This window comes from Panthera tigris, chromosome F3 (assembly GCF_018350195.1).
Source record: "Panthera tigris isolate Pti1 chromosome F3, P.tigris_Pti1_mat1.1, whole genome shotgun sequence".
Classification (NCBI taxonomy): Eukaryota; Metazoa; Chordata; class Mammalia; order Carnivora; family Felidae; genus Panthera; species Panthera tigris.
Window position 1 is genome coordinate 66,475,390 of NC_056678.1, and position 12,084 is coordinate 66,487,473.

General features: G+C 64.5%; 1 protein-coding gene and 1 long non-coding RNA gene across 2 annotated transcripts in view; one reads left to right on the forward strand and one right to left on the reverse strand.

Annotated features, from left to right (window-relative positions):
- KIRREL1 (kirre like nephrin family adhesion molecule 1) overlaps positions 1-12,084 on the reverse strand; it is a 98,268-nt gene that overhangs the window by 12,059 nt on the left and 74,125 nt on the right. The window contains exons 2-4 of the mRNA XM_042975729.1: positions 7,118-7,267; positions 5,607-5,756; positions 1,288-1,445 (exon numbers count right to left, since the gene is read on the reverse strand). Of these exons, the coding sequence (XP_042831663.1) occupies positions 1,288-1,445; positions 5,607-5,756; positions 7,118-7,267 (458 nt within the window). The remainder of the gene's footprint in view (positions 1-1,287; positions 1,446-5,606; positions 5,757-7,117; positions 7,268-12,084) is intronic.
- On the forward strand, positions 1,918-4,273 carry LOC122235748. The gene is made up of 2 exons (XR_006213777.1): positions 1,918-3,504; positions 4,179-4,273. It is a non-coding gene; the product is annotated as an uncharacterized LOC122235748 (long non-coding RNA).

Sequence of the window (12,084 nt, forward strand, 5' to 3'; positions counted from 1 at the left end):
CCTCAGGACCCTCCCAGTCGGTCTGTCCGGCTCTGCTCCGGGCTCACGGATCCTGGCCTCGTAGGTACTATGCTCCGGGGCTCTCCGGCTAGACCGCAGGCCCCTGGAGGGCAGGGAGGCCTCACCGGCTGTCCCACTGGCTCCGTGGTGGCCAACCTGAGGCCCCTGAACGTGGTCACAGGACCCCTAGGGCTGTTTTCCACATTGCAGCTGTCTAAGGGAAACCGGACTGCCTGCCAGCACCGGGCCCTGCGCTTTGACAGCCACACCCACGCCTTTTCCGGGCAGGAGCAGCACCAGCGTGGTTCGTTAGCACTGGCCGCTGCTGCTGCTTCCCGGGGACCCGCTGCCTTTAGTAAACGTAAGAGGAGAGCTGGACCCCAAGTGGCCATTAACAAGTCGGCTTATTCGGTCGCCCAACTATCTCCAAATAGGTGCCCTAAAGGAGAAAAATAGCAGGTGTCTTGGTGGTAGAAAGCTAAACACCTGGGAGGCCGAATTCTCCTCGGTCAAGTGGCGAAGCCAAGGCCAGAGAGCGGAGACCTGTCCGAGGTCACACAGCCCGTCGAGGGCAGAGCTAACCCGGTTCTGCCCCCGGGGCCGCCCTGCACCGCACACAGGCGGGCAGGTGTCCCCCAGGACCCAGCAAAGGGCTAAGCTGTGTGTTTGCCCACAGCTGGCTGAAGGGACCCCACACAGGGGGTGTGGACCCTATTCCAGCTCCTCCCAGGAGGTCCCTGGGTGGCTTCTCGGTCGCAGCTTCTTCGCTACGCGACGCACAGGCGAGCGCTGCCACGTCGACGCCTCACCTGTGCCACCTGGGCGCACGCACCCACTAGAGGCTGAAGGTGGAGGTGCCCAGGGGACAGCACAGCTGAGCCGTGCTGCCTGCTGGCCGTGTGACCTCGGGCAAGGCAGCGACCTCTCTGACCACCGTGGTGAGTAGGAAAGGACACCTGCCTCACGAAGCTGCGGGGGCTTAAGAGGGACTGTCCACTAGGAGCTCGGCGTGCACTGTGCCTGCATGCAGTAGGTGCTTAATCCGTGCAGCTGGTGTTACCGGCACTCAGGCTCCACTAGTCACTGACTGCACCCCGAACCTGGCAGCTCCCGCCCGCTCTGTGGCTCTCAACCTCCCCAACCACGTGGTGAGAGGGCTGGACCAGAATGGCCTCCAAGGTCTCCTCTCACGTCTGTGGCCCCCGAGCCTGGGTCGGGCCCACGTGGGAATGGAAGGCGCCCTGAGGCGGGGCCGAGGGGCCCGGGAGGGGGCAGGCAGCGTCTCACCGTGCTGGCCACCGCGCCCTCCTGCTGAGTCCCGTCCCGGAACCAGATGATGGTGGCGGCGGGCTTGGCGTTGAAGGCTCGGCACGTGAGGTTGTGTGGCGTGCCCGCTTGCAGCAGGATCACGGGGCCGCCGTCGATCCTGGTGTCCTCTGGGGGGACTGCGGGGTGAGCACAGCGGCCGGTCAGGGCGCGGCCAGCCCCCACCCCTGGAGGCGTGCCTCCCTCTGCATGACCACCCCGTGGCAGGGTGCTGCTGTTCCTGGGGGGCTGCACCCCAGGCCACCGGCCACCCATTCTTTCCAGCCCTTGTGGTGGATGGGGGGGGTGGCCTCAACCAGGGAAGATCTGGGCACACCCGGGGAAGCCTGGCACGGGAGGGGCTCCTCAATCTGTGCCGTCCCGAGTGCCCTGTGCCCTGGGGTGGCCTGACAAGCTGGCTCTATCACAGCAGCCTCCCGAGTGGGCCCCCTGCCTCCAGTGCCCCGGCCGTCGACATCCATCAACCCTGGCAGGTTATTTTCTCCGGCACTGCTAAGACCGTGCGACTTCCCTGAGCAGACACCTCCGATGGCCGCCAACTGCCGCGGGCACTGTCACCAGCATCTCAGCCTGCCTGCCGGTCAGCGTTCCTCCAGCCAGCCCTGCACCCTCCTGCCTCCTCGTCCTCGCCCCTGCTGTCCGTTCCCCCGCCACAACCCGCCAGCCAGACTCTGGGCAGTTCCCAGGCAGGGGCTCTGAGCTCCTGACCTGCCTGCTGTTTGGGTCACTTGGGAGGACGGTCCGGGCCCTCCTCCCAGCCTAAGCTGTCACGCCAGAGAAGCAGGGACCACCCCTTCCAGTCTCCCTGGCATTTCTCCTGTCTCCAGCACCTAGAAGCGGCCAGAGTAGGCCCTCGCTAACAACTTAAGGGATCGAATGGATTGGATTCCCGACGCCAAGAAAGAGGGGGTCTCTCTGTGCCCCGTCCCCACAGGCTCCTAAATGCTCAAGCGATCCAATCACATGTTCCTTGCAGGTAGGACGGCCTCTCTCTCCGAAAGCCCGAGGTCCGGCACAGCTCGGTGGACAGCAGGCCCTCGGGGGTGTTAGCTGAATGGATGAGGAAGGGACCGAAGAGATCGAGGCAGAATTTCGATTATGATCTTCCCGCTGTACCGCGCTCATCGGGCCAGCGGCGCAAAAGGGCTGTGTTTGCCTTGTGCTGGGAACGACCACCAAGACCCAGGGGGGCTCTCGGGAGACAGCCCTCGAGCGCGGGCCCTGGAGGCCCGTGGAGCCCGGCGGCGGGCAGGGCCGTCCTGGAGTGTAGGAAATGCAGGTCCCGAGCCTGGGAACCGCCTGCAGCCCGTCCGCGTCGTGCACGCAGAGCGGTGGGGTCTCCAAGCAGGAGGCCCCGGTCTCCAGCCCCAGCACGTCTGTTTACCTGCCGTGGGATCTTGGCTGAGAGTCTCAGTCTCTTCGCCAGGGGCCCTCGTCAAGGTCACCTGGGGTGCCGGGTCTGGCCTGTAATGTGCGGGGCCCGAGTGACGCGTGACATGTGTTCACTCGGCTGCTCGGACGACGGCCAGCTCCCGGCCCGCTGGGGCCAGACGGGTGCACGTTTGCAAGCGGGACGGCAAGGAGTTAAAGGTGGAGGGAAACGGATCAAGAGCCACCACTCGGGGTCTGCTGGTCTGCGTGGACCCCTGCAAGGTCACGCCTGCTGTCTCACCCAGGAAGAAGGTCCTGGACGAGCAGAGGCCCTGCACGCCGACACGGGCCACCGTGTCCGGACGCAGGAGCCCCCCGGAGGGAAGGCTTCTCCTCCCATGGGCCCTCCCTTCCCCAGAACGCTGGCAACTTTCCCCTTGTTCAGGGAAAGAGCATCCCTCTGTCACTAATCTTTCTCTCCGTTTCTGGGGCAAAGGCGAATAGAGCTGTTGGAGTGTCTGCTCGGCCATCAGTTAGAGGGCACATGTCCGTGTGCAGGCCTGTTTACGAACACACTGTGACAAATCTGCCCATCAACACGCACGTGTGTGTGTGTGTAAAATTCTAGAAAATAACACTGACACCCTGTGACGTCGGAATGAGATCGTGGATGTGAAGCCAGCTGTAAACTGTGGTGTGATCGGCGACATTTCCGCCGTTCGCGGAGCGCCGACCGACGTGGCAAGAGGCCGCGTGCGGGCTGCGGGCAGCCCTCACCACGGGGCGTCCTGCGTTAACGCTTCTGCGGTAAATACCAGTAACCCCAATTTGCAGACAAGGTCCTGGGGCTCAGAGAGGTGCAGAAATGTGCCCAGAGGCAGGAGAGTGAGCTAAGCAGCGGGGCCAGGGCAGGGACCGGGCCCACTGACCCTGGAGCCAAGCCTGTCCCCGCGGTAGCTGGGGTACAGCTGTGGCTGCCGATGATGGGGGGCCACAGGCCTCCCAAGTCTATCCCGTGTCTGTGTCTCGGTCCGCAGGCTGGCCTGGCCTGAGGCAGGGGGCGGGGAGGCCACCTCGGAGCAAGGCTGCAGATGGGTGGGGGGGTATCTACCAGGCACTGGGCGAAACCCACGCTGGACCCCGCCCTGCCCAGTCTCCAGTCCCCGGTGCCACGAGCAAAGCTGGACGGGAGCAGGTGAGCAGGCAGCGCGCAAGAGATATCCTGCCTCCCTAGCCTGCACGCAGCTGCAGGGGGGGTCGAGAGAGAGATGAACAAGGGCAAGGAGATCCGCACTAACCTCTCACCTCTCTTCCTCCTGGGGCCTCGTCCTGCCCCCCCGCCTCGTGCTCCCCAAATCACCCAGATAGCCTGGGAAGGCCCACACACGGACCGTACCCTCCAAACTGGCCACCCAACAGCCCCACTGTGCGCTCCCCCTCAGTCTCCTGCAAGCTTTTTAACAAGGTACTCCTCCATCTAGGGTCCCCGTTGATATCCTCCTCTTCCAGGAAGCCTTCCTTGAGTGACCCAAGACACTGGACGCCATTATAAGCCCCGTTCCTGCGATGCCCAGAAGCTTGGCTGGCCTTTTGTCTTTTATTTCTCTGTCTCTGGGGGTCCGGGTGGGAGAGGGAAGAGAGTATCAGGGCCTCCTCGTTAGGCTGGGAGTCCTCCAGGGCCCCAAACACAGGCCCTTAGGGAGGGAAAAAAGAAGAGACAAGGACTCCCAAGAATTCCACGTCCCTTAGGTGGCCCGGGCTGGCACGGGGCTCACACACACCCCCAGCGAGGGACGGGAGACGCCATGATGGCACCCCACGCCCATCCCTGGAGCCACCCTAAGTCTCCCCAACGTCAGTGCCATGCTTTGCTCATCCGACAGGAAGAGTGAGCCCCCTGCAGCCCTGAGTCCTCGCCCTGCGGGGCCCTGACACCCCGTCACCTCACTGCCCAGGCCCTCCCGGTTCACAGCTCCCCGGGGCAGGAGCGGCAAAGCAGAAGTTGCTAAGGAGAGGCTGGTGGCCCCGTGACGCATTAGCGACGGGCAGACTGATCCCCAGGGGTCGTGACCTCTTCGGGTCACAGTGCCAAAATGGCCCAGGCGTCCCGACTCCTAGCCCAGCCTTTCCCTGACAGAAGGAAGACTTCTCATGCCCTCCCCAAACCCCAAGTAAAACCCTCCTCGTGTCCAAGCTCAGGGTCTCAGCTCCTCCCTCCCTGGGGGTTTGTTCCCCCATTTCAGCGATTTCAGTAGGAAAAGGGGAAGGGGCAGCACGGAGGGCAAAAGGGAAGAGGGAGGGTCTGGGCCGCACCAGGCTGGAGGGAGCCCGTTGTGCAAAGGGCCCCAGCGGGGAGGCCCACAGAGGGACATCTGCTCCGCTCCAGCAGGACCCAGCCCCCCCCGACCCCAGGTCTCAGCCCTTGGGGCTCATTCCTTCCAGTCCTGCTCCCTGGGGCTCCTGAGGGGCCTCCAGGGGCTTCTCAGTGCCCAGGGAGGAAAGGAGACGGTGTGGTGCAGCGGGGTAGGGGCTGAGTGAGGAGGAGGAGGGGCCCAAGGGGCAGTTGCCGGGGCCGGAGGCAGCAGGGGGAGGACGGGAGCACCGACACGCCTGGGCCAGGAGGGGATTTGTCTCCACCCCCCTGGCTCTGCCCTGGCAGGGCCTTATGTCCAGCAGGCAGAGCCTAGTCCGGCCGGGCACACCGGGCACCAGGCCTCACGCACCCACAGTCCCGCCAGGGGAGGCCCACGTGCCTGCTTTGCTCTCCTCTGCCGGACTGGGCTTTGGGAGAAGTTTTGAGAAGGATCTGGGGGCCGGGGTGGGGGGGCAGGACAGGCATGAGGCTGGGAAGTGAGGAGTCCAGGGGACACGGGGGAAAGAGCCCGAGGAAGGGGGAGCCGGGGCATTACTGAGCACGGTGAGCTTGGCCCGTCGCGAGCGCAGGGCGGCCTCCGTGGCCTGGCACTCGTAGGAGGCGTCGTCAGACAGCTCGGCGTCCGTGATCTCCAGGTTGTACTGCCCAGCGTCTGCAGAGCCCATGACCCGGTACCGTGGCCAGGCTGCAGGGACACACAGGTCGAGCGAGGTGAGCCCCCCCACCCCGTGCCGGCCTGGGAACCAGCCTGGACCGCCCGGGCCCACGAGGGTCCTCCTCCCCATGCCGGGGGCCGCACCTGCCCAGACCGGTCCTCCTCCCCCCTGCCCTGGCCTGGGAACTCGACACAGCGGATAAGACGGATGAGGTCCCACGTGAGACACTGTGATGTCACCCCTGGGGCAGGAGCCACAGGGACACCGGAAGGGGGAGATGAGAAGAAATCTCCAGAGCTGTTGGCGGACAAATGTCTCTCATAATAATAGGGAAAAAAGAGCGGGAAAAAAGCAGAGAGAAAAGGAGAGGGAGAGGGGGAGGGCATGTGGGTGCTGGAAATATAGGGCATCGCAGCACAGATGGGGCTCCCTGGGGCCAGGGGGAGCCAAGGCCGCACCCTCACTCGTGATGCGAGGGGCGGACGAGGCAGGGTCCTCCGGCGCCCTGAAGGAGCCCCTAACCCACACGGTCCCTGTGGCAGGTGGGCCCCTGAGCCTCCGGACCCCCTCCTCTGCAGGCTCCCACCCCCTCCCAGGCACCCTTCTCCCGGGCTCCCCAGCGGCTCCCTCCCATTATCTCCCTCTGTCCAGGGAACATTGATCCTTCTCAGTCCATATCTATTGATCTGTCTCTCCGAGTTTCTCTCCTTTTCTATCACCAGTAGACCCACCAGCCCACCCCTCTCTCTGCATGGACAAACCCCCCTCCCTGTACTAATGCGCAAAACCCACCGCCAACAACCTCAGCCCCCGGATGCGACAAAGAGAACAGAAATGCACGGCCCCTCCTGTGCCAGTGTCATGATGCTGCCTTACGGCGACCAGTGACTGACTCTTCACGAAGCATCTTCTCTCATCTGGTTCAAAAGTCACACACGCCACTCATAAGCCCGTGACTACGACGCCTAGTCTTGCACAGCAGCAAACTGAGGCCCAGAGAGGGGAAGCGGCTTTCCTAAGGCCGCCCAGCTCACAGGCGGCAGAGGCAGAAGAACCGAGGTGTCTTTCTGCTCGTCCACTGGCGGGAGGCCTTCCCCAAAGCGCCTTCCCTTGTTCCGTCATATAGGAGGCTGTTGGCTGTGTTTTCCTGAATCGTCACGTATGCTTCAGCACCGGCTGTGTCTTCCGGAATGCGTAGGGAAGTACGTGCCCAGGCTGACACCAAAATGGGTTTTGGCCTCTGAGCAGACGTCGCCCGGGCAGAGGCAAGAGAGGGGACTCGGAGAGGAGCTAGAGAAGGGTGGCCGCCCAGGAGCGTGTGCTGGGGACGGGGCACAAGGACAGGAGAGGCTGGATGCTGTGCGGGAGGGGGCGGGGGCAGCCCACTCACCTTTGAGGCCCTGGCCCATGCCCAGCGCCAGCCCGTCCTTGGTCCATTGCACGATGCCCGAGTAGTTGAGCAGCACGCAGGGGAGCACGGCCCGCTGTCCTGCCACCACGGTCTGGTCGGCCGGCTCCTGGCTGAAGCGGGTCTGGGTCCCTGGCGGAGATAAACGGGCACGGGGTAAGGCCACGCGGCAGGGAAGGGGTTCCAGCAAGCGGCCACCCTGCAGCCCCTGCCCTACTGCAGCCCAGCCCTTCCCTCCAAGATGCACACGCTCGCCCCCCCGATTCCCTCCTCCCCCCGCCCCCTCCCCAGCCCACAGGACCAGGTTTCGGGAGCCGAGGCTCAGCCGCCAGAGGGAGGGGCGCGGTGTTACAGAAGGGCCTGGCACGGGGCCGGGCCAACCCTCTCGTGCTGCAGGCAGGACACTGAGGTCCGAGGGGCGAGGAAAGAGGGGCGAGGAAATTACCCGAGGGTGCAGGCGGTGGGGGGGGGGGTGGCGGTGGCGGTGGTGGAGGGGAGAGAGCGGCAGGGGGAGCGAGGGGCAGAGTGCGGCCTCGACCCTGAGGCTCGGCCCTCCAGCTCCCGGGGCTGGCCCGCCACCTGCTGCCTCCCTCCACCCCCCTCGACACGTGCCGCGTCCACGACGGGGTCATACCACCCCCCCTCAATCCCGGGGCGTGGATGTGCCACAGTACCCTTGCACGTGTCATAGGAGGCACGGTGAGGTAGCACACGTGCGCAGCCACGCAGGACCGTCCCCGAGGACGCACGCAGTGGGCGCGCGAGGGCAGGCGCGGCCACAGGCTGCCTGGGTCTCCGGGGGCCCGCGACGAGCCTCGGAGCCCAGTTCTCGGCACGCTCGCCTGCCCCACCCCGTGTGGCTGCCCCCTGCCCCTCCCCCCCCAGCTCCGGGGCACGGGTGCGGACACGCGGACGCGGCGCCCCGTGCTGAGCCGCCCGCCGTGGGGGAGCCGAGCGCGCGTGTGACTGTCCCGCTCTCCCTCCGGCTGCCGAGCCACACATGGCCGCCCGGCCGGGAGCGTTTGATTAGAGAAGCTGCTGCGTAATTGCCTTTAATTGTGGAGCCCAACTGGAGCAGGGAATCGGACTGCGGCTGCTCCCCCCCATCCCCCCACCGGCTCCCACCCCCGTGAGCCAGCGCTGGTCCCGCCGGCCGGCGGGGCAGGCCTGGGCACCTCGCTCCGGCTGCCCGGGCTGTGCGGAGAGGGGAGATGGCAGAGGCTGAGGTCTGGGGCCTCCGGGCCTCGTCCCCAATCTGTCAGCTTGGTCCAGAGCTCAGGGGACTCCTCCCTCTCCTTTCCCTCCCCAGCTCCCAGGTCTCCGCAGAGACCACGGTTCCCCGCATCCAACCCTTTCCAAAATTTCTCTCTTCTCCACTCCTCTGTGGAAGCAGACGGAACCTGTCCCTCCTCATTCTGAGACCTCCCTCGAAGCCACCAGAGACAGGCCCCCCCCCCAGGTTTCATCCCCTCCCTTCTGTTTCCGCCTCCAGCTCCGTTTCTCCCCTTCTTTCCAAACCGGCCCCACATTCTCTTCTTCCAGGAAGTCCTCCTGGATTGATCCCATAGCTCCTTGGACAAACACAGCTTGTCTCATCGCCCAGCCCTGCTGTCACAGCTCTGTCCGTGACGTTCCTGTCCCAAACTGTAAGAGTCTTTGCCCATGTTTTTGTCGTGGGGAAGAAGGCAGCTGGTGGGTGGAGGCATATGACCCACCGATTCTACCGGAAAGGAAACCTCTCCTCCAAAGCCAAGGGCCGTGCCATCTCCCCCCTCTGAGTCCCCCTGGACATCTGACACCCACATTGTTTGCAGTACACAAAGGGGACCGAGAGAGAGAGGGGGCAGGGCTGGGAGTGATGGCCAGCGTATGATTTAATACAACGAGGCAGCCTCTGCTCTCGGTTTAGTGTACAAATTCAGCTCCCGGGGTCCGCAGGGGCTGGGAACTTAGAACCGGGGCCCCTCTGCACACTGCATGGGCAGCCCCCGACTCTGCCGACCTGCCATCCATCCCGCATTTCCAGGGATTCCAGCGGCAGGTGCTGAGATCCTGGGGGAGGGCGTGGGTCAGGTGAGCAGCGAGCATTATTAATTCAGGCATTGCCCTCATTATTATTCAAATTTATTCATATCTTTGCGCATTCCCTAGTGCTGCTACCCGCTGCGAGCCCCCCCCCCCCCCACGCACGATTCTCCTTCCCACGGCCCTGGCCCCGGAGCCCAAGTCACCCTGCCTCAGAGATGGGACTCGTATTCACAGCTTTCTTGTGTGACCGGACACACCCTGGACTCCCAGCGAGGTCTCCAGGAAACACTAAGAAGCTGACGCTGCGGCAGGATGGAGTGTGAAGCCGTGTGCACAGATGGGGACCTTGCCGGAGGGAGGGGCCCGTGGCTTGGGCGTGCCCCCCCCCACCCCCCAGCCCAGCTGGCCTGCACAGCGACAAGTCTGGGCACAGACTGCAGGGTCCCTCTTAGGAGCACAGGGGTCATAGGAGCACAGGCAGGTTTGCACAGTGCCCGCACCACACTTCCTAACTGCGACCTTGGCCGAGTCACTCTCTGAGCCTCCCTTCCTCACTGGTAAACCGAGGCGTGATAACGCCTGCCTCCGGCCTTCTGTGAAGGCTCGTGGGTGAGGCATAAGGCAGGCCCGGTACCTCCCCCTGCATGGGCCCACTCACTGCGGCTACGGCCCTCCCCGCCCCTTGGCAGCTGGATAATTAGAGGCACCCCGGAGACAGGAGCAGGGACATGACCGAGAAGGCGACACCCATCGATTCGGGGATCTAAGAGTGAAACCTGCTTTGCTTTAGGCCTACTTGAAGCAACTCAGCCAGGAGACAGAGGGATGGAAGCAATGACCCTGAAGAGTCAGAGGGGAGGGAAGATGAGGAGGTCTCGGGAATCTCACTCAATGGGAGAGCAGCCTGGGTCCTGAACCTGTGAAAAGCACACGCACGTTTTCCTGCCCCAAAGCAGCCCCTGCAGTCAAGACAGCGTCTGAGACAGAGGCCGGATCCCGCGGGTTGTCCCGACCTGGCTGAACGCTGCCCCCATCAGCTCCTGCGCCCTCTCCAGGCTTCTGTCACCCTGCCTGGTCGGGGGCGGGGGGGGGGGGGGAGGGGACCCTGCTCTCCCACTCACCTCCTGTGAAGTCTTCTCTTCCATGGCTCCCCACTCGCCCTCAGAACCCTTCTTGCTCACTTCTTACCTCTGCTATCGTGTGGTTCCCACTGTGCTGCCCACCCCTGCGCCTGAGCCCTGGGGGCTCCTGGAGGCTGGACTGTGTCCCTCAGGGCCCCCTGCCGTGCTGTCCCAGCACAGTGGCCTGGCTGCCAGGCCCACAGCAGGTGTTCCGAAGAAGTAAGCACTCTTCGCCCTGCGCCCCACCCCCTGACCCCATCAAGGAAAGGGAGGCAGAGCATGCCTGTGTCGGTCAGGCTCCTGCGGAGGCAGAGACAGGGCAGGGGACGGGAGGGGCCGGCGTGGGGCCACACGGACTGGGGGGAGGCTGGCAAGGACACCCACACGGAGGCCGAGGGGAGCGAGGGGCAGACTTGGTCCTGGTGAGGAGGAGGCCAGGAGAGGGAAAGACAGGCCCGAGGCGGGGTCTGCAGGGAAAGGCAGCAGGCAGGACCCGGTGACAGAGACCTCAAGAGTCACGGAGCCAGGCCAAGGCAGGGGAGCGTCCCGGAGATGGAGGGGGAGAGGCAGAGGGCCTCTCGTGTTCTGCACACTTCTTCCCCTTAGACGTGTGTGCCGAGAGGCTGGGCAGGTGCCCCGACCCGGGACAGGAGACCCCCCCCCCCCCGCCGGGGTCTGCAGGCAGGTGAACAGCTGGGGAGACACGCGGAGCACAAGGGGTGCGGGGGAAGGGGCTTGTGCTTCTCACCCGAGCTGAGGAGGGCTCAGAGCTGCACGCACCCCTATCCCTCCACCTCCCCGCCCCCCTCTCTCCCAGGCCTCCTTCCTTTCAGGTTCCCTGGGCACCCCCCCCCCCGACTGCCCACCCACCTCTCGCTGCCCCCCCCTCCAAGCCCCTCCCCCATTCTGCCCCCGCATTGTTTGGGCTTCTGGCTACAACACTTCTCACAGCCTGCCTTGGATCACAAGTTACTGGTGTGTGCGTTTCGGTCTCTCCCACTCTCCTGGGAGCCCCCGGAGAAAGAGACGCTTTGATTTACCTTCCTTGTCCCTTCAGTCCCAGCAATGTCCCTTCATAACGATAACTCCCAATTATGAGATGCCAGCTAGGCACCAGGCACCGAGGCAGGTGCCTCACAGACATTTCCCGCCTGATAATCCACTGCACGGCGGTGGCTGCTATCTCCATTTTCGAGGAAAGGGAAATGAGGCTCAGGGCGCTTATGGCCCAGACATTGCTTAGTGGCAGAGACGAGAAGGAACTCGGCCTTCTCAGATGCACGGCCCCTGCCGCTGGCACCGTGCCACGCCACAGGAATACGCAAGAAGCATTTCCTGGATGCACGTGACTCACGGCCCCCGCCCCGGAGACCCTCTGCGCCCATCCACGACTTCCGATCCTCACGTTTCGCCTCAGACTTCCAGCATCATCCCGTGAGCCTCTGGGGAGGGCCGTGCTCCTCGACGCGGGGCTGGCCAGCACCCTGCAGCCACAGGGGCCTTGGTCTGCGCGCTGTCACCAGCCACAGGAGAAGCTTCGCGTGCATACCCCTGCGCGGAGGACGCAGCGGTTCCCAAGGCTGGAAGGACATCAGCGGCACGCAGAGAGGCTTCAGCGATTTGCAAAACGCTAAGTGTCGAGCCCCCAACGTCCACCAGCAGCCGTCATAACAAACAGCCCCTGCCTGTAAGTGCCAGTCCCGGGACCGCGCCCCTCCCCGGGCCGCGCACCTCCCCGGGGCCAGCTCGCTTCCTGTACAAAACCGCCCAATGAGGCGGGCGCCGATATTCTCCCCAGTG